Here is a 23,273-nt window from a genome sequence, read left to right on the forward strand (position 1 = left end):
AAATTCGATTATTTTCTTTATTCAAAATTATTTTTTGTATACAAAATTCAACTTTCCCATTGTTGGTTAAAAATTAATCTTTTCACTTAAAAATTTATTTCTTTATTTGAAAATGAAACTTTTTTGTCGAAAATTAAATTTTTTACCTAAAAATGAAACTTCCATGTTTGATTAAATACTTTATTTAAATTTAAATATTCATTTTTGAAGTTAAAACTTTAAAAATTTTTATTTTTTTTTCTATAATTTATCATTTTCAGTTCAAAATTCCTCTTTTTTGTTAAATATTATTATTCTTGTTTGATAATTTAACTATTTTGTTGAAATTTTGATTGTTTTTGGGTTGAAATAAAATTTAAACGAGAATTTAATTTTATCATTTTTGATTGCAAAGTTATATTTTCTAGTTAAAAATTTATTTATTTTATCGTCGAAAATTGAACTATTTGGTGAAAACTATTACGTGAAAAGACCTTTTTTTTTTGGTTAAAAATGCATCTATTTTGATTAAAAATTCCTTTTCTTATGTTGTTGAAAATTAAGCTATTTTGCTGAAACTTTTTTTTTGTGCAATAATTTTTTTTACTGAAAATTTAATTATATGGTTGAAAATTCATGTATTATATAGAAAATTCGTATTTTAAAAGAAGAATATTAGTCCTTTGTTCATAAATTCATTTCTTTGTTGAAAAATTTTACTTTTTTAAACTATAAATTCGATTATTTTCTTTAATCAAAATTATTTTTTCTAATACAAAATTCAACTTTCCCATTGTTAGTTAAAAATTAATCTTTTCACTCGAAAATTAATTTCTTTGACTTAGAAAATTAAACTATTTTGTTGAAAATTCCATTTTTTTGTCGAAAAATTTAACTAGTCCATTTTTTATTCCAAAAAATTATATTTTCATTTAAAAAATCACATTATTTGGTAGAAAGTTGTTATTCTTTTTATTTGGAACACGTATCCTTTTCCGCCTGTTAAAAAAAAATGACAAAAATAAAACAAGTTCAATTGAAATTTTCTTTTAAATTTCCATTTAAAACAAAAATTATTTCAATCAAAGTAATAAAAATTCACCGAAAGGTGAATTTTATCTCCTTAAAAAATTGTGGTATACTGGAAAAAGGAACCCTGGTAAAAAAAAGATAAATAAAAAGAAATTATTTGGCGACAGTGTTTCTTTTTATTATTAAAAAAACAAAACATTGTCTGATCTTTGTGTTAAATAACAAGATTAGTAAAGTCTTTGTGGTGGACCCATAGAAGACTTGATGTGGAGAGATCGCACATTTTGCCAGTGTTTTTTCAAAAGTGAGACCAGAAAATTGATCGAAAGATGCACGTTCTGTACCAATTCATCTGGGGACATGGTAACATGTCCAACAGCCACCGACAAACACAATACCTAAACAAAAAGAAAAAAAAATTTTCAAATTACTTAACATTTTTAAATAAATCTAAAAATATTAAAATCGATTAAAATAAATTTATATTCAAAAAATCATAAAAAATATTTCATTATATAGTTTTAAATAGGGAAAATTTAAGAATAAACTTTATATTCAACATATTATATCATTATTATACAATAAAGTTTTTATTTATCAGGGTCTCTAGCGATTCTTAAAACAAAATCCACTTAAATTTTTTTTTTTTTTTTTTTATCAAACATTTTGTAATGAAAGAAGAAGAATAAATAAATTATTTTTCTTTTGTATTACCATAAGATAATAAATGAAATAGTGTGACTTTTTACGGAAAAAGGAAAATAAATTGTTTGAAATAAAATTAATTTAAGCACCATATTGAGTACTAACAATTTTCAACTGAATAATTTCAAGTTTAATGAATTTAAACTGCAAATTAAGAATTTTTAACATTCATAAATTAAAGAGTTCAAAGATTTAGATTAAGTTTCAAAAATATAAATCCAGGTTAACATTTCTAATACTCTAAATTAAAGAATCAATCAATTAACTTTAAAAATTGTCAACATTATATTATTTAGCTATTTTAGGCCATTAAATGTTTAAAAATTTAAATTTTTCTCAACTTAAAAGTTCTTAAAATAGATATTAAAATTATTTTCATTTTAAATAGTTTGAGCCTCCTTGAAAAACTTAAAAATTGCATTTCACAATCTTGAGAAATCTAGGAGTATTTTAGAATTTTTTTTTCAAAACTTCTCAATAACTTTAAAAATTAATTGAACTTTTCCTACTAATTTTAGAAGATCCTGCGAATTTAAAAAAATGTCCTTAAAATTTGGATTTTTAAATAACAATTAAACACTTATTATTTTTAGAAACAATTAGAGTAATTTTAAGAGATATTTAGAAGTTTCAAAAAGATAAAAAATTAATTTAGAACATGAAATGATTTCAAATGATTTTAACGAAGTGTGTTTACCGAAAAAATTTGTTATTCGTAATAAAATTTCGGTGCAAATAATCACAACCTAATTTAAAACAAAATGTAGATTTTTGCAGTTTAAACCAAATTAGAGGCTTTTTTAAAATTGTGAAAGCCTTCAAAGGAATAAAAACATTTTCTTAAAATTCCTAGGAACATTGAAAATAATTCTTCATTTTGAAAAATTATTTTAACAGAATATTCAAAAATACTTCAATAGAATTTTAATTTGATTAAAAACGTCCCGAGAAGAATTTAAGAATTTAAAAAATTTGTTTAAGATTTTCTAAAAATTGTAGAAAAAATTTTATTTTATTTATTTATTTTATTTGTGAAGAAATTTTGTTTAGAAGTTCTAAAAGATTTTAAAGATTAAAAGATTTTAACTTCGTTTAAATTACTTGATATCGTTTTAAGTTTTAAATTAATTTTAAATCTTTTCAAAACTTCTGAATATCTCTTAAAATTACTCACATTTTTGTACAAATAATACGTATTCAATTATTATTTATACAACAAAATTCAAGAATTTCGCTTACAAATTAAATATTTTATTGAACAGAACAATAAAAATTGTGACGTTAAAATGTTAAAAGCTTTTCGAAATATTAACAATTCAAAGCTTTCTATGTCAAAAAATTAAGTTTCAAATTATTTACTTTTAAATATTTTTCTTCAATATAGTCGTCTTAAATTATAAGTCAAATATTGCTAAATATTAAATAATTAACCTTTTTCTAAATCAATTTTTTAAAAATTAAATGAGTTAAAAATTGAATAATTTAGACTGGAATAATATTTTTACTTGAATAAAAGCCTTTAATTCAACGGATTTGGAATCGCTTGATCAAATAAATTATTGTTCAGTTTTTAATACTTAAAGTACAGATCCATTTTAAAAATTATTTACTCATATTTAAAGTTGATAAAATAAAACTGCTTTAACAAAAAAAATTTCAACTTCAAAAGTTTTGAATTTTTAATTGTTTAAGTCTTCAAGACTGCACATTAAAATTTTTTAAATTAAAAATACAAGCTTAAAAATAAAAGTCTAAAATAGAGAATTTTTCAGGTAAAAGATTTTCGAATTACGCATTATAAACTGAATGATATCATAATTGAAAGAGATATTATTTCAACTAATTATTTTTTAAACTGTTAACCCAAAAAGACGAGCTTTGAACCAAGAACATTTATTTTATACAAAAAAGACAAATTTTCAACAAAATACATAAACTTTCAACCAAATAGCTAAATTTTAAACTAAAAATGAACAAGTTAAGTTTTAACTTGAATTTTCAAACAAAAAAGAACAATTTTCTACAAAAAAGTTGAATTTTCAACGCCCAAAAAACGAACATTCAATAAAATAATTTAATTTTAAACTGTTTAAGCCAAAAAATAAAATGTCCGAAGAAACAGGTGAATTTTCAACCAAAAAATATGAATTTTTAACCAATTTTTACAAAATTTTCATTAAAAAAGTTGAATTTGGCGACAGAAAAAGTTAATTCTCAACCAAAACAGACGAATTTTCAACCCAAAAGGAAGAATACTGAACAATATAGTTGAATTTTCAACCGAATGGTTGAATTTTCGAAAAATAAATTAATGTTCAATCAAAAAAGTTGAATTTTCAACTAAACAGTTTAAGTTTCGACCGAAAAATATGCACTTTTGACAAAAAAAAAGTTCATTTTAAACTTGATAAGACAAAAAATTTAACAAAATAGTCATTTGAAACCTAACAAGACAAATATTTAACAAAATAGTAAATTTTTTATGAAACGATTGAATTTTGACCAAAAAAAATATGTATTTTTAACAAAAAATTATAAATTTTGAACAAAAAAGAAAATTTCAATAGAAAAGTTGAATTTTCGACAAAATAAGTTAAGTTTTAATTCAAAAAACGCAAATGTTTAACAACAAAAAGTTTATCTCGATCAAAACAGTTGAATTCGCAACTAAAATATTTGAAATTTCAACTTAAAAAAGCAAACAAATATTCCAAAAAATAGGTAATATGCAACAAAAAAATAATTTTTCAACGAAAAAGTTTAATTTTTGAACAAAAAATGTAAATTTGTAAGTTTTTTTTTCTTTGGTTTTCATTCACAAAGTTCAATTTTCGACAGAAAAATTAATTTTTCACTAAAATAGTTGAATTTCCGAAAAAAATAATTTTCATTCCAAAAAGACAAATATTTAACAAAATAGTTGAATTTTGAGAGAAAATGTGTTTTTGACAAAAAATATGAATTTTTAATAAAAAAATGTATTTTCAAAAACAGAAATATAAATTTTAAATATAAAAGTTGAATTTTCGACAAAAAAGTTGAATTTTTGACAGAAAAATTAATTTTTCACCAAAATAGTTGAATTTTCAACCAAAACGGTAGAATTTCCGAAAAAAATAATTTTCAATCCAAAAAGACAAAAAATTTTTAATAAAAAATATGTATTTTCAAAAACACAAATATAAATTTTAAATAGAAAAGTTGAATTTTCGACAAAAAAAAGTTAATTTTCAACTCAAAAACATACATTTTCGACAAAATAATGTTAATTTTCAACCAAACGGTTGAATTTTTTATTCAAAAAAATAAAATTTTTCAACCAAAAAGTTGAATTATCGACAGAAAAATTAATTTTTCATCAAAATAGTTGTATTTTCAACCAAAACGGTTAAATTTCCAAAAAAATTAATTTTCAATCCAAAAAGACAAATATTTAACAAAATAGTTGAATTTTGAGAAAAAATGAGTCTTTAACAAAAAATATGTATTATCAAAAACACAAATATAAATTTTGAATAGAAAAGTTGAATTTTCGACAAAAAAAGTTAATTTTCAACTCGAAAACACAAAATTTTCCTTTATTCCCAAAAATTTCCTATGAAACAAAAAATGAATTTTTAACAAACTATTTCATTTTCAAGCAGATTTTTAGCCACAAGGATTGAATTTTCAACCAAAACGGTTTAATTTTCGAGAAAAAAAAAGAATTTCAATCCAAAAAGACAAATATTTAACCAAAAAGTTGGAAAAAACAACAGAATTTTTTTACCAAAAATAAGCATTTGTAACAAAAAAAATTCAATTTCAACCCTCAAAAGACGAATATTTAAAAAAATAGTTCATTTCAAACCTAATAAGACGAATATTTAAAAAAAGGTTAACTTTCTACAAAAAAAATTGACTTTTTAACAAAAAATATATATTATTAAAAAGAAAAATATAAATTTTTAACAAAAAAGTTAATTTTCAACTCAAAAACACAAATTTTCGACAAAATAAAGTTAATTTTCAACCAAACAGTTGAAGTTGCAACCAAAATGGTTGAATGTTTAGACAAAAAAAAAAAGAGAATAAATGATTTTATTTTTGAAAAATGTCTCAACACGGATTGAGGCTCAAAGCGATTTAGCGCAGTGTCCACACCTAGTGAAGAATTTCCATCTCCTTCCGCTGACGACCTTCACTGCAATTTTGGTGCAACAGTGCAGGTGCTTTTGGGAAGGTAATTTTTGCGAATTTTGTATAATCAACTATTAAATTAAATTTTTATTTATGCGAAAAACCTAGAAAATTTTATAAAAACACAAAAAAAAAAGAATTCTTAAAAAAAAAAAAGAGAGAAAAGAGCGGAATAGTGTGAAGCCTAGAATAATGTTATTCTTGAATTTTCATAAATAAATTTATCTCAGACAACTGTAATCAACAGAAATTATATTTTAATTAATAAAAAACCCTTTCAACAGCAAGATTTCTTCTAAAAGATAAAAATTAATTTTGACATTTGTAATAAAAATCAGGTTTTATAAACAAAGTATAAAAGCATAATAAAAATTAAACGCAAAATTCAAAGATTTGCAGGTTTTTAAGGTCGCTAAACACCCTGATTTATCAACTTTTAAATAATTAAAAATCGAAATTATCAATAATAATTTAGAAAGAAACGCACCTTTTTCATTTGGAACTTGATCGTCGCTTTAACTTCGTCAATCTTGGCAATCATGGACTCCTGGTGGGAGAGAAGACCAGGGAATTTACCGGCCTTGTTCAAACCTGGACCCAAGAGACGAGGAATCTGCTTAATCAGAGATTCGCTGGCAAGAAAGGCATCGTATTTCTTTGCTACAATCAAAAAAAAAAAAAAAAAAAAAGGTTTCATTATATTTCAGCATTCCAAATTTCTGCAAAACAAATTCATTTTTCTCCAACAATAAAAATGTCTCAACACGGATTGAGGCTCAAAGCGATTAAGCGCAATGTCCACACCTAGTGAAGAATTTCATCTCCTTCCGCTGACGACCTTCACTGCAATTTTGGTGCAACAGTACAGGTGCTTTTGGGAAGGTATCTCATTTTTCGAATTTTTTATAATCAACCGTTAAAAAAAATTGTATTTATTTATAAAAGTAAATTTTTCATTTAATATTTTAACCACGTAATTTTACTGGAAGGAGCGTAGAGATTTTTTTTCGAAAAATGTCCCTTTTTTATAATCGAAAATTGACTGTCAATTTTTCATTTTCGTCTGGTAAATTATACACCTTTTTGAAAATTATATTTTCCATATCAAAATTATAGTTCTTTTCGAAAATTTCCTGTTCGAAATCAGGATTATAATTTTTCTTGAAAATTCCCATTTCAAATCAAAATTGTAATTTAAAAAAAAATATATCCACGTCTAATTTTTCATAATACGAAGCAATTTAAATACTTCGCATTCTAATATTACAAAAATGAATTTGTTTCCAAAGTCCATGAATTTGAATAATAACTCTAAGTTTTATTTTATCTTCTTATACTTAAAATTCAATGCATAATTATATCAAATTAATATGAGCAATATATTAAATTAAATTTATACGGTTTCAAATTTCAAACAAAAAATATTTTTCTGCCAAAAAGACGATTATTTAATAAAATAAATCAACTTTAACCAAATAATTGAATTTTCAACAAATGAAATCCATTACTTTTTATGAAAAATGTTAAAATACACAACAAAAAAATTATTTCAACACATTCTCTGTAAGCCTAATGTTTTTCAATTTTAAAAATAACAAAATAATTTAAAAATATAATTTTTTAAAAATGTTTTCTTAAAAAACTTTGCTCTAACGATGTCAACCATTGAAAAATTTACTTTCAAAATTGGAAACAGATATGTAGCAAATGATTTCCCGGAAAATAGTAGTCATGTATTAAAATGAAATCATTTTTCAAAAATCGATAAGAAGCGATGATGAGAAAAAATTAAATTGCAAAAAACATGGGTAAAATTAATATTTTGGTAAATTTTAACATTTTTCATAACAAAATAAAATATTTTCATTTAAAATTACATTATTTATAATATTTTGGTTCTTAAAATCATAGAGAAAAACTTTTTTTTTTAATATCTGACTTAGCACAACCGGCTTAGAAAATTAATTTTCTATAACACAAAGATACGATTTTTCAACAAAATACATGAACTTCCAATGAAACAGTTGAATTTTGAACTAAACAAAAAAAATACTTGAATTTTCAACTGAAATAATGAATCTTAAACTGGAATAGTGGAATTTTTAATCAGAAAAATTAATTCTCAACAAAAAAATTTAATTTCTACCAAAAAGACGAATTTTTTAATGATAAAATTAATGTTCAACAAAACGAAATGATGCATTTTAAAATAAATTATTAATTGTCAACTGGAATAGTTTAATTTTTAACCAAAAACATGAATTTTAAACAAACGAGTATAACTTTCAACCAAGTAGTTCTATTTTCAACCAAAACTATGAATTGGTAAACAAAAAGGTGAATTTTGAAAAAGGAAGATTAATTTTCAATCGAAAAGATTAATTTTCTACAAAAAAATATATATAAATCCCTAACAAAATATCGAACTTTCAAATTAAAAAAAAATTTTTTTAACAAAAAATTGCATATTTAACAAAAAAAGATCGATCTTCAACCAAAATTGGATTAGTAGAAATTTCAGTTTAAAACATTAATTTTCAATCAAATTATTTAATTTTCTACCAAAATAGACTATTATTTAACAAAACACGTGAACTAAAACCAAATAATTGAATTTTCAATCAACAAAGATTCATTTTCAACCAAATAGTTGGAATTTGAACTAAAAAAGGCAAGTTTTCCATAAAAAAACATGATTTCTCAACAAAATACATAAATTTTCAACGAAACAATTGAATTTTTAACTTAAAAAGACAAATTATCAACCAAATAGATGAATTTTGAACAAAGATCAATTTTCAACTAAAATAATGAATCTTTAACTGAAACAGTTACATTTTTAACTATAAAAATATATTTTTAACGAAAAATATTTTCTAAAAAAGAAAAAAACAAAAATTTCAAGATAATACATAAATTTTCAACTAAAAAAATTTAATGCTCAGCCAAAGAAATAAATTTTACAGTAAAACGATAGAATATATATAAATACAAACAAAACAAAAACTATTTTTTTTTTAATTTACATTTTCAAAACAAATTATTAATTTAAAAATAAATTATGAAACTTCAACTAGAAACCAAAAATATGAATTTTCAAATAAAAGGATTAATTTTCTACCAAAAAGACGATTTTTCTACAAAAAAAAAATTAAAATTTCCAAAGAAATAGTTGAACTTAAATAAAAAACCTATTTTTAAACAAATAATGGAACTTTTAAATATAAAAGAAAAATTTTCTACCAAAATTGAAATAATATTTTTATAATAATGAATTTTCAGTTTAAAAAAATAAATTTTCAACCGAACTGATGACTTTTCCATTAAAATTACGTACCTTTAACTGGAATAGTTGAATTTTAAGCCAAAAATATAAATTTGTAATTTAAATTATGACTAGAATAATTGAATTTTCAACCAAGAAGATTGATTTATATCCTTTTTTGGGTAAATTTTCAACTACAAAATACCATTTTTTTTTTAAACAAAAAAGAGAAAAAAATGGCAAACAATCTGTTGAATTGTAAAAAAATCAATTTTCAAAATAAAAAAAAGTTAAATTTTCAGCAAAAACAATTAATTTCTACAAACTAGTTAAATACATTATTATAAGGCTATTTTAAAAAATAAACAATAATTGTTATTCAATCTTATCTAGTAATTAAAAAAAAAAAAAAATTAAGCACACTCGAAAAATTCCCTGACTCTAAAAAAAATTTCCTGAAATTTTTAAACTGGGACTTAAAAAATTTTTTAATTCAAAAGCTCAATAATTTACACCTGAAAAATAAATTCTTTTGAAATGTTTCAATTAATAAATTAAAAATAAAATACCTTAAAAATGCACAATTTTTAATATTAAACTTTTATAACTGGAAAAGCGTAACAATTTATGGTTAAAAAATATAAATCCACGTCATAATTTTTAATTCTGCAAATTAAAGTATAAATCAATAAATTTCTAGATGTTAAAAATTATATTATTTTAAACGATTTAAACTTAGAAACGTTGCAAATTAAAAGATTGACCATTGTTTTTTTTTCAACAAAACAAGTATTTCATCACAACTCTTGAAATTTTAAATTGTTTAATCTTCAAAACTGCGTTTTAAAATTCTTTCAATTGAAAATGTTGCAAAAAAACTTCGAAAATTTACCAAATTTAAATAAAATTTGCATTTAAAAATTTTTACCAAGCTTCTTGACCAGCTTCTTGTTCTTGTTCAGTTTTTTCAAAGCCTCAGCGTCCATGAATGGAACATTGTTGGCCTTGGCTTCGTCACAATGCTGCTGATCTCCCAAAATGCAAACCTGCATTTTTGGCCGAGGAATGTTCTTTAGCCTGAAAAACAGTAATTTTTAAATTCGTTAATAAAAAAAAATCATATTTCATATCTACAATTTACTAACAAAGCTCGAATTCCCATGAAAAAAAAAGAAATTCTCAAAATAACTCATTTGCAACTTTAGAAATTAATTTTTCGATTGTATATTCGTTGTGAAAATGCTCTCAGAATTAAAATTTTCAACACAGAAGATTCTGTTAATACATGCTTGATACCATCATTGAACACTTCACAATGAAAAACTTCCCAAAAATTAAATTACAGACTTCACATCTCTATGCCCCAAAGAGTTCATTTTCAAAAAAAAAATAAAATAAAAATAGAAATAACTAAAATTAATTTTGTACTAAAAGAGACGAATTTTCAGTTAAAATCCGAATTTTTAACAAAGTATAATATAAACAAAGTATATCAGAAGAAAACGTAATTGTTGATACTTGAGCCAAAAACATTTAAATATTTAATAAAAAAAAAAGTTAAACTTACCCCCAGAAAAGTTAATTTCCAACAAAACTGTTAAAATTTTCAACCAAAGAGATGAATCTTCTACTAATAAAAGTAAATTCCCCATGAAAAAGGTTATATTTCATACTTCAACGAAAAAATAATTCAATTTTTAATCAAATAGTCAAATTTTCAACCAAATAGTTGAATTTTCGATTAAAAAAGATTTAAAAAAAAATTGTTGAATTTTCAACCAAATAATTAAACTGTTTAGTTAGAGATAGATTCTAAACCCAAAATACATTCGCAGACTCTTTAATGAAAATATGTTACAGTTAAAAACCAGGATTTTTCTACAAAAGTTGAATTTTCCAGAAAATGAAATTTAATATTTAAACAATAATATAAAAGTACTGTCCAATTAAAAAGAATTAAATTTATATCTAAAAAGACAAATTATTAAAAGGAAAAAAAAAACAGCCGAAAATTGTTGACGAAAAAGGAAATAACATATTTTTTACCAAAAAGATCAATTTTCAAGAAAAAATATAAAAAAATAAAATTTATAAATATATATAATAAATATAATAGTTAAACCAAAAGATAAAGTTTTAATTCAAAAGAACGAATTTTCTACAAAAAATACAACTTTTCAACAAAATAGTTAAATTTCCGACCGAAAAAGATAAAATTTTAACAAAATAGTATAATTCTAAACAAAATAATTAAATTTCTATCCAAAATAAATTAATTCTGAACCAACAATATATGAAAGTAGGCTTTTCAATTAAAAAGAATGAACATTTAACCAAAGGATGAATTTTTAATTCAAAAGAACGATTTTTTAAGCAAAAGATAAAATTTTAATTCGAAAGAACGAATTTCCTATAAAAAAAGACGATTCTTCAACAAAAACAGTTGAATATTCGATCAAAAAAGATAAAATTTTAGCAAAATAGTTCAATTTTTAACCAAACAGACAAATTATCAAACAAAAATATAATAGTCGACTTTTTAATTTAGAAAAAAATGAATTTTCAACCAAAAAATACGACTTTTTAAAAAATTGTAGAATTTTCAACAAATTAATTTTTTTTGCCATAAAAAATCATTCTTAGCCAACAATATACAAGTAGATTTTTCAATTAACAATAATGAACTTTAACCAAAAGATGAATTTTTAATAAAAAAAAAAATTAGAGTTGAATTTTCTATTTAAAAAAGACGAATTTTTAACAAAACCGATGACTTTTAACCAAAACAGATGAAACTTTAAAGGAATTAAATAAATTTTAAACAAAAAAAGGTGAATTATCAAGCAAAAAAATATAATAATGAACTTCAATTCTACTTTTCAAGTAGAATTTTCGCCCAAAAAAGACGACTTTTTAATAAACGAGTCGAATTTTGAAACAATAAATTAAATTTTTATTCAAAAGAAATGAATTTTGAACCAAAAATGTGAAAAAGTAGGCTTTTCAATTAAAAAGACTAAACTTTTAACAAAAAAGACGACTTTTTAACAAAATAGTAGAATTTTTCAACTAATTAATTTAATTTTGCGCACAAAAAAAATTATTCTGACCCAACAATATAAAAGTAGACATTTCAATTAAAAATAATTCATTTTTAACCAAAAGATGAATTTTCTACAAAAAAAATGACATTTTCAAAAGAATAATTTAATTTTGAACAAAACAGTTGAATTATCGACCAAAAAAAAATATTACTTTTCTACCAAAATATGAATTTTCCACGCATAATAGAAGTTGAACTTTCGTCCAAAAAAGACGAATTTTTAATAAAGTAGTCGAATTTTCAACAAATAATTTCAATTTTTTTTCCAAAGTAATAAATTCTGAACCGAAAATATAAAAAAGTATATTTTTCACTTAACAATAACTAACTTTTAACCAAAAGATGAATTTTCAATAAAAACAAAAAAAGAAGAAAGAAAGAAGAGTTGAATTTTCTATAAACAAAAAAACAAACGAGTTTTCAACAAAACAGTTGAGTTTTTAACGAAAAAATATGAAATTTTCAACAAAATTAATTTTCAAACAAAAAAGATGACTTCTATCAAGACGAGTGGAATTTTTTATAAAAAAATAATACTTGTTAACAAAATAGTAGAATTTTTAACAAAATAATTACATTTTTAGCCAAAATAAATTAATTCTGAATCAACAATATAAAAATGTAGAATTTTCATTTGAAAATAATGACATTTTAACTAAAAGATTAATTTTTAATTCAAAAGAACAAATTCTCTATTTTAAAAAAAATACGATAATTCAACAAAATAAATTAAAATTAACTTTAATAAAATTAATTTTAACTAAAAAACCATTAACTTTCAACCAAAAAAGGTTCTTTTCTATCGAAAGATGAATTTTCCATCTATAAAAGAAGTTATAGAAGAATTTTAGACAAAAAAAATACTTTTTAACAAAATAGTAGAATTAAAAAAAAAAAATTTTTAGCCAAAAAGAATTAATTCTGAACTAAGAATATAAAAGTAGACTCTTTAATTAAAAATAATAAACTTACAACCAAAACATGAACTTATAATTTAAAAGGACGAATTTTATACCAAAAAACACGAGTTTTTAGAAAAATTATTAGAATTTTCAACGAAATTATTAACTTTTTATCAAAATTCAAATTATTTTCAATTAATTAACTTAATAACGTTAAGGTATTTTAAAGATTTTTTTAAAGATATTTTAACTAAATTATTAGAAATTTCGGGGAAATATGGCCACTGTCGCAAATCCCTTTTTTTAAACATAATTTAAAAAATCAATAAAATCTTTTAAAAATTTTTAAAATTTTATTCTAAACATTTTTTCCACTTACAGCAGTAAAAAATAAACAAATTAAAGCATTCAAAATGTAACTCTTGAATTTTAGACATTTAAAAATTGAAATTTAGAAGTTTAATTCATAAAACATAAAAAATTAAACAAAAAAATTTATTTTAAAAATTCTGAAACTACAAGTTTAATTATTTTTATTTTAAATAGTTAAGCATCCTTCAAAAGCTTTAAAATTTTATTTCAAAATCTTAAGAAATCTAGAAGTTGTTTTAAATGTTTTAAAATTTAAAATGATTTTAGAACTTCTACATAACTTTTAAAATTTATTCAAATTGTCCTACAACTTCTAGAAAATCCTGCGAATTAAAAAAAAAAAATTCCTTCAAATCTGGATTTATAAAAAACAATTGAACCCATATTATTTAAAGAAAAAATCTGAGTAATTTTAAGAGATATTTAGAAGTTTTAAACAGATTCAAAATTTAAATACCCAAAACAAGTACAAATTTTGAAGCTTTTTTAAGAATTGTGAAAGGCTCGAAAAAAAAAAACATTTTCTTAATATTCCTAGGGAAATTGAAAATGATTTTTCATTTGGAAAAATTATTTCAACAAAATATTTAAAAAGGTTTTAAGAGATTTCTAGAATAGTCAAAAAAGCCCCTGGAAGATTTTAAGGATTTTTAAAAAATTGTAGGAAAAATTCTATTCATTGAAATTAAAATTATAGAAAAAACAAAAAAAAAAACATTTCAACGTTAAAAGTGTAAAGGCTTTTCGAAATTTTCACAATTTAAAACTTGTCCGAGTGTGAAGTCTGAAAATAAAATTATTCAAATTTAGTAACTTACCGCCAGGATCACGTAGAACGTGAACCTGTGTTTTTTTTTTGCGGTATAAAACCTCCCCAAATTATTTAAGACCCTGGGTGCAGGTCCGCCGGGCATCCCCGGCTACCTGACTTCAAGTTAGAGACATCCTTTTCGGATTTCAGAATCAAAAAAAAAAAAAAAATCATTTTTCAATTATACATTCTTTTTTTAGTTTTAATTTCAATTTTAGTCTGAATTTCGAGAAAATTTCACCCAAAAAGAAGTCTCCAAGTCAGGTGAAAACGTACTTGACGGTGCCTGAGAAACGCTTGTCCTTTTGTGGATCGTAGTTCTTCAATCCAATTTGGAGTTCCACCGTCTCGACAAACTTCCTCTTCTTGTCCTGCGAGTTCTGAATTACTCCATTCACACACTCGTAAAGAGTATCACGCGATACCTTGGACCTAGAAAATTTCATTTCAATTTTTTGAATAAATTCAGCCGTGCTAGGAAAAAATAATAAATGATGATTTTATCATTGAAAAATGTCTCAACACGGATTGAGGCTCAAAGCGATTTAGCGCAATGTCCACACCTAGTGAAGAATTTCATCTCCTTCCGCTGACGACCTTCACTGCAATTTTGGTGCAACAGTGCAGGTGCTTTTGGGAAGGTACGTCATTTTTCGAATTTTAATTATGATAAAAAAAAAAGACCAAAAGTGACTGATGTTCTTTTAAATTCAAAAGGATTCAAAACAATACAATTGAAGTATAAGAATTCCAGCTATTATTATTTTGAATATTTTTGGACTTTTTAAAATGATTGAAATTGTTTAAAAACTAAAACAATTTAAACTCAAACATCTACTTTTATTAAATAATATATTTTAATAAATAAATTTGCCTTTCAAAATATGCAAAGAAACATTATTTTTAAGAGACTATTAAAATTGAACTATATTTTTTATTTTTCTTCTTTACCTAATTAATATTTTATATTTAGTGCGTTAATATTTAGAAAATATTGTAAGATTTCTAATTAAAATTATTTTTAATTCTCATTTCTCCAAAATTACTATGGTTTAAAACTAGAAACAAAAACTCTCTTGTTTTTTGAGTCGATCTCTTTTAATTATTCAAAAATTTTGAATTATAATTATGTAAGAAAAATATAAAGAGGGCTAATTAATATTGTATCTCTTGCAGATTTTTTTCGAAAATAAAATTTAAAATTAAATGAATACATTTTAGTGGATTTAAAAATTGAATTAATTAATTAAAAATTTTTTTTTTACATTTAATCAAACAAGCAAAAACTAATTTTGAACCAAATATTTGCAGTTTAAATTAAAACACTTCAGTTTTTAACTAATAATACAATTTAATTTTTCAGTTAAAAAATTAATTCTCCATTAAAAAACAATTACGGTTTCAACCGAATACTTGAATTTTCGACTAAAAAGGATACAATTTTAACTAAACATGGAACTGTTAAAAAAATTAATTTTCAACCAAACTGGCGAACTTTCCAAAAAAAAATGATAAGTATTTAACAAGAATTAAATTTTTGCTTTAAAAGAGGTCATTTTCAACTAAAATGATAAATCGCAACTAGAATAACTGAATTTCCACGCAAAATGATTAATTTTCTACAAGAAGATGAAATTCAAACAAAAAATTGAAGTTTGTTTTTACTGAAAAAATTAGTTTTAAACCAGAGATGAATTTTCAACGTAAATAATAAAGCCTGAGCTAGAATAGTTACAAAATCTTAATTTTTTAGACACAAAAAAAAACGACTTTTTTCACAAAATAGCATATTTTCCAACCAAAGTAATGAATTTACATTTAAAATTATGAATCTTCAACCAAAAAAGGTAATAAAAACTGAGCTTTAAATGAAAGCACTCAAAGTGGAACTAGAAAATTAAATTTTAAACGTATAAAATTAAAATCTAAAAGTTTTTAATTTAAAAATTCTGTATTCAATTACTCAATAATATACGCGTATAAAATTGAAGGTAATAACATTTTTCAATATAAAAAAATATAAATGCACGTTATCATTTTCAATGCTCTAAATAAAAAAATTAATCAATAAACTTTAAAATTTTCAAAATAATATAATTTTAAGGAATTTTAAGCAAGAAACATCAAATATTGAAAAATTTTAACGGAACACTTCTTAAATTAGAAATTCAATTAGTTTCTTTTTAAGTAGTTTAAACATCATTCGAAAGCTTCACAATTTTATTTCAAAATCATGAGAAATCTAGAAGTTGTTTAAATTAGTTATAAATTTAAAATTATTTGGGAAATTTTTTCAGAACTTCTAAATATCTGTCAAAATGAATTGTATTTTTTCTACAATTTGGATTTATAAATAAAAATTGAACATTTATTGTTTGTAGCCGAAATTTGAGTAATTTTAAGATATGTAAAAATTTTTTAAAAATTCAAACTTAATGTAAAACTTGAAAATGATAGCCGAATATAAAACAAAATGGAAATTTCTGCAGATTTCAATCAAAAAAATTAGATTCTTTTCAAGAATTGTGAAAGGCTTCAAAAAAATAAAAACATGTTCTTAAGATTCCTAGAAAAATTAAAAATAACTTTTCATTTTGAAAAATTATTTTAAGAGAATATTTAAAAAGTTTTTCAAAGATTTAAACAAAATTTTCAAAAAAGATTCTAGAAGATTTTAAGAAAACTTTCTAAAATTTGCATGACAATTTTTAATCTGTTGAAAACTCTTAAACATCTATTAAAATTACTCAAATTTTGTCTTAAAAATGTTCATTTGTAATTTATACATCAAAATTCAAAAATTTCACTTACAAATTAAGCATTTTTCAAATACAACAATTAAAATTGTAACGTTCAAAGTTTAAAGGCTCTTCGAAATTTGAATGATTTCAGGTTTTCTATGTCAAACAATTCAGATCAAGATTCTTTACTTTTAAATATTTGGTTTGAATTTACTTGTCTTAAATAAAAATTCAAATAGTGCTAAACATCCAATAATTAATCCTTTTTTAAATAAAAATATCAAATTGAATGGGTTTAAAAGTTGAATATTTTAGACTGGAACAATATTTTTAATTTAATACAATCCTTTAATCAAGAATATATTATGAAATTATTGTTAAGTTGAAAATAGTTTATAAACTTTCACTCACACGTTCACATTTGTTTAATGACTAGGACTTTCAAATTGAAACCTTTGAAGTTTTAAAGCTATAATCTGAAAATTCTTAAATTTTGAACTGGTTTAGAATAGTTAAGCGTTTTTGTTCATTTTTTATTACAGATGAATTAAAAAAAATTATTTATTTATTAAATAAAAATGTTTTTTATCCAAAATTGCCAACATCAAAGGCTTTTATTTTTTATTTGTTCAATCTTTAAGAAAGCATTTAAAAATTCTTTATATTAAAAATGTAAGCATAAAAATAAAAATTCTAATAGCATAATTGAAAAACAGAACAATTCCACTTATTATTTAAAAAACCGTTAAATCGAACGTGGACATGTTTTTCGTGTATACAAAATTTTAAAAATCAAACTCTAAAGCTAAAAAGGAAAGCGCTCAAAGTGGAAACCTTGAATTTCAAAATTTTAAAATGGAAGTTTAGAAGTTTTTTAATTCAATAATTTTATATTCAAATTCTCAATAATTTAGACGTATAAAATGAAAGCTACAAATACGTTTAATCTGAACAATTTTTTATTCAATGCAGCTAAACTGCGAAATAATTTTTTTTTTTAATTTTATAAATTGTAGAGATCAAAGATTCAGCTTGAGTTCCAAAAATATAAACCCACGTTACAATTTTTAATACTCTAAATCGAACAATCAATCAATGAATCAACAAATTCTGGAAATTATCACAGTTAAGCAAATTTCAAACTAGAAACATTAAAAATTGAACAATTACATTTTCTTATAAACTGAACACTTTTTAAATTGAAATTTAAATTCTTTTTATTTTAAACAGTTTTAAAAATCCTTAAAATGCTTCCAAATTTTATTTGAAAATCATGAAATATCTCCATATTGTTTTACATTTTGTTGTGGAAATTTTTTATTATTTTTGAAATTTGTTCAGAACTTCTAAACATCTTTTAAAATTATTCCAATTTTTTTTATTTAACTCTGCCAAATTAAAAAATTTGCTTAAAATCTTCCACATTCATTGTTGATAATTTTTTAAAATCTTTTTGAATATTCACATAAAATTAACTTTTAAAAATAAAAAATTATTTTCAATTTTCATAGGAAATGTTTTGTATTTTTGTGAGGCCTTTCAAAACTCTTAAAATAGCTTCTAATTTTTTGTTGGAAATCAATAAATTAGTTCAAAATGATGGAATATTTGGCTAGATTAGTTATATTTTCAGCAAAAATATTAATTAAAAAAAATTGAAATGGAAGAGTTAAATTTTTTGTCAACTAAAAAAAAGGTCTTCAAGAAAATATTAAAATTTTCAACCAAAAAGAAATAGCTTCTGATAAATTAGTTCAACTTCCAACCAAACATTTAAATTTTAAATTTAATTTTAAGTAAAAACTAAGTATATTTTAACAGAAGAGATTTTTCAAGACAATAATTAAATTTTCAGCCAAAAACAAAACGAGCCTCCAACCAAAAAGACGAACTTTAAACAAAATACATGAATTTTCAACTAAAAGAAGGCCTGTTTAAGAAAATAGTTAAGTTCTCAACCGAAAAATTAGTTTTGAATAAATTAGTCCAACTTTCAAACAAGTAATTAATTTTTAACAAACTACTTTCTATAAATAGTTGAATTTTCAAGTGAAATAGTTAAGTTTGTAGTTAAAAACGGTATTTTGAACAAAAAAGATGAGTTTTCATATAAAAAGATCAATTTTCTACAGAAGACGAATTTTTAACAAAATAACTGAAATTCTAACTAAAATTATGACTATTCAACTAAATTATTCAGCATTTTAAGCATAAAAAACGAATTTTAAGAAAAGAGTTTAACTTTCAAGTACTTTAATTTTCTAACAAAACATGAATTCTCAACAAAAAATGTGTGAGTAGAGACCTCAACCGAAGATGTTACTTTTAACCCAGCAGCTGATTTTAACCAAAAAGACTAAAACTAACATAGTATTATATTTCCATGCAGTTTATTTCTAGCCCAAAAGGGACAAAAAAAAGAAAATATCCTAATTGAATTTTTCGAGTTTTTTTTTACAGGGAGCGAATTAAACACGGCAAGCACTCAAAAAATTCTAACCTGAAAATCGAAGTAAAAAATTCTAGATTCTAGAAACCCTAAAAATGACGGAGAAAATAATATTGAAAAAAGTCAAATAAATTATTAAAACCGAACTGAATTATAAAATTATTGAAGTCCTTTAACATTCAATAATTAACGTCATCTCAAGCAAGTAACCTACTTTGCTGAATAAAGCAAAAAACGCCGCGTCAATTATTATAAATTCAAAATTTCCAAAGACGTTTTTCTTTGACAAAATCGTAATTCTGATTAACTTGAAGAATTATAAGCCATAAGAAAATCAAAATTTAGAAAGAGAAAACACATGTGACACAAAATTTCATAACCTATAAAATACCCCAAAAAAAAGTTTTATATCCCAAAAATAACGTAAATGCACTTTTCGTCTTGAAATTATTAATTCTATTTTTACCAGGACTTTATTTAACAACATAGGATCTTTTTGATATAAACGGATTAAATACTCACGTCATCGTTGACAAGAAAACGAAGTTACGGAGAAAAAACCGATCACCACGAACGACAACTTAAACCGGAAAGAGCTCGATTCGGAAATGGCGGAACATAAAGGTGGATTAGTTCAGCGTAGAACCGCAGTCGCGCTTCGATCATGAAAGGGGGGAATTCAAATACTGATTTTTAATAACGAAAAAGGACAATTTTATTTGATAAAAAATATTTAAAAATATTATTTTATAAAAGAAAAATAATATAAATAAACTTGTTTTGGATTCTAGCATAATCTATTTTATATTTTACAGTAAAAACCATTAGAGGTTAGAATCACTTTTTTTGCAAAAATAATTATTCGATCATATAAAACTGAACTGAAATTGATATAATAATTTGTAATTAGGCAAAAAAAAGTTTTATTGAAAAAATAAAGGGTGTCTAATATCGCAGATACGATACTGACATTTTGCGCCTGATAAAATGACATCTGTCAAAACTCCAAACGCGAAATCAAAACATGGAAAAGATATCTTGAGAGGCGTGATTCTGCTCTTCCTTTCAAAAAACTTGTGATAAGAGTTTATTTTAAATAAATAAATTAAAACTTAAGTGGGGAAAAAAGTGTAAAAAATGTGTGAGAGTTTAAAAATGGAAGAGAGAGGATAACCTAACCTATAAATTCTCTTTAATATTGCCGTGATCTTTAAAAGTTTGACAGCTTTTTTTAGGAAAGTACTGCTTTTTTTAAAGAAGTTAAGATTATTTATGTCGTTTAAAATGTCGCCGGCATTATTAGATAATGAGGAGAGATGCCTGGGTGGAATGACTTTTTTTGCTCAGAGTCATCCGGTCGAACTTTGTGGCAGTAATGGACTTCCCTTGACTCCAAATTCAATCACAATTTATGGAAAATCTCAATTTTTGAAGACTATTCGGCATAAACATTTGTCTGTCTACCTTGACATCATTCGAAGCAAACATGGTAATTACAATTTGAACATTTTTGTTTAATATTTTTTTCGTTTCTAAAAATTTTTGACCAAATAATTGAATTTTGTTTAACTAAAAAAAGTTCATTTTTAATTAATCCGTTTGAATCTCCAACAAAATAATTAAAGATTCTGTTGAAAAGCTTAATTTTCAACGAAAAAATAAACGAATTTTCAGCTGAAATTGTGAATCTTTACTAAAAAAATTAACTTTACAAAAAGTATTTTATCTTTTAACCAAAGAGTTAAATTTTTAATGTAAAAAGATAAATTTTCAACGAAATAAAACCGTTTTTAACAAATTGCTTAATTATTTAACTAAACCGATTGTTTAAAAATATTCTATTTTTAATTTATTTTTGAGAAATTTAAGTTAATATTTTTTAAAACATTTTAACCAAATAATTGAATGTTTTTAAATAAAAAAAAATTTCCTTCCAACCAATCCGTTGAATTTTAAACAAAAAATGTGCTTCATATATCAAATTTACAAGTACTATTAAAATTAGAACTGTTTTCGAATACTTTTTAAATTTTCAGAAAGGACAGTAGTGGTTGCAGAATATAGTGGAGAACCACTAAGAAATAAAGAAAATTTATCTCTAGACAATATTATTAACATTGCATACCAATCTCTCCTTGGTTTGCAACACATGAACGAACTCGGATTGGTTCACAGACACCTCAGTCCAGATAATATTTTAATTAACAAAAATGGAGACGTAAAATTGTATAATTACGGTTTATATTATATGACTGACGCTGGAAAAAACGTCTCTTTTCCCATTGGGTAATATTTTTTTTAAACCTCACAGGTACACTGGTGCGAATTCGCACCCGAAGTTTTTTCATTTTGTTGGAATTTACGCAAACACCGCTGCAGCGGATTATATTTTAAATATGTGTGATATATGATAGTTGTTTATTATATGTTCAATATATTAAATAATTAATATTAACATTGCAAAGAAAACAATTCGCACCAGTGTACCAATTGAGTGTTAATCAAATAAAATTACAAATGTAGGCTAATATAGCTTTTTGAAATTTATTTTAGATATCCAAAATACACAGCGCCAGAAGTATTTTTGGGGACTGGTCTCAGTGGGATGAAAGTAGATTCCTGGTCACTTGGAATGATAATAGCCGAACGTTTACTGAGACAAACGATATGGCAAGGAGTAAAATTGCCACAATGTTTGCGCAAAGTTTTGAGTCTCATTCACTGCAAAACGAGCATTTTCGAACGACTAGCAAGAGAAAATAATTGCTTTGAAACGTATATGGTAATTTATCAATTTATAAACTTTTATAAATGGAATAACACAGTTTTTCAGGTAAAAAAAAATTTATTAATTTATTTTAAACAGAAAAATGTGTTTTCTAGTATAAAAGATTATTTCGACAAAATAGAGGAACTTTTTAGCAAATATTTCATTTTTAATCAATCAAATAAAAATTTTCAACTTAGAACAGTACATTTTTAGTTAAAAAAATTAATTTTCAACGTAAAACACGAATTTTCAACGAAACATTCCATTTCTCAATAAAAAAATGAACTTTTAAACAAACTGTTAAATTTTCAATAAAAAACAAGAAACAAAATTTATACAAAAAGACAAATATTCAACAAAATATGTGAACTTTCGACTAATTTATTTCGATTTTTAAAAAATTCTCAACAAAATATATAAATTTAAAAGATTAAGATTCTATAATAAAAATACGAATTTCCATCTCAAATGATAAATTTTAAACCAAAAATAGACTAATTAAAGTTCCAGTTAAAACAACTTAATTTTATAAACAAAACGAATTTTTAACAGAATATGTAAATTTTCAACAAATTAGATAGTTTTTCAACCAAGTAATTAAATTTTTAACTAAAAACGATAAAATTTATAAAGTAAACCAGAATAGTTACAGTTGTAGTTTAAAAAATTAAATTATGACCAAATAAAATATTTTCAGCCGAAAAAATGAATTTTCATCTTGAAATAGAATAGTTACGTTTTGAGTTAAATCATTAATTTTTAACAAAGTATTCTAATTTTCAACAAAAAATTAATTTTTAAACAAATAGTTAAATTAAAAAAATATATATTTTTCGAAAAAGACAAATATTTTACAAAATACGTGAACTTTCATCTAATTAATTTTGTTTGAAAAAAACGAATTCTCAATCAAATATTTAAATTTTCGTCGATATAGACGTATTTTCAACCTAACAGTTGAATTT

The 23,273-nt window shown here is 22.7% G+C and overlaps 2 protein-coding genes across 2 annotated transcripts in view; one reads left to right on the top strand and one right to left on the bottom strand.

The window, feature by feature from the left end:
- Window positions 1-1,164: 1,164 nt before the first annotated feature.
- Window positions 1,165-20,147, bottom strand: LOC117173195 (60S ribosomal protein L10a). The gene is made up of 5 exons (XM_033361620.1): window positions 20,061-20,147; window positions 14,625-14,780; window positions 10,089-10,237; window positions 6,383-6,555; window positions 1,165-1,409 (listed from the first exon to the last, which is right to left on the bottom strand). Exons 1-5 carry the CDS (start codon window positions 20,063-20,065, stop codon window positions 1,239-1,241), a joined length of 654 nt encoding a protein of 217 aa, XP_033217511.1. The 5' UTR covers window positions 20,066-20,147; the 3' UTR covers window positions 1,165-1,238.
- Window positions 20,148-20,524: 377 nt separating this feature from the next.
- The window catches only part of LOC117173404 (TBC domain-containing protein kinase-like protein), a 35,285-nt gene continuing 32,536 nt past the window's right edge, over window positions 20,525-23,273 (top strand). The window contains exons 1-3 of the mRNA XM_033361949.1: window positions 20,525-21,027; window positions 21,575-21,824; window positions 22,092-22,320. Coding sequence (XP_033217840.1) covers window positions 20,811-21,027; window positions 21,575-21,824; window positions 22,092-22,320 — 696 coding nt within the window. The 5' untranslated portion in view covers window positions 20,525-20,810. The remainder of the gene's footprint in view (window positions 21,028-21,574; window positions 21,825-22,091; window positions 22,321-23,273) is intronic.

This window comes from Belonocnema kinseyi, chromosome 5, assembly GCF_010883055.1.
Source record: "Belonocnema kinseyi isolate 2016_QV_RU_SX_M_011 chromosome 5, B_treatae_v1, whole genome shotgun sequence".
NCBI lineage: Eukaryota > Metazoa > Arthropoda > Insecta > Hymenoptera > Cynipidae > Belonocnema > Belonocnema kinseyi.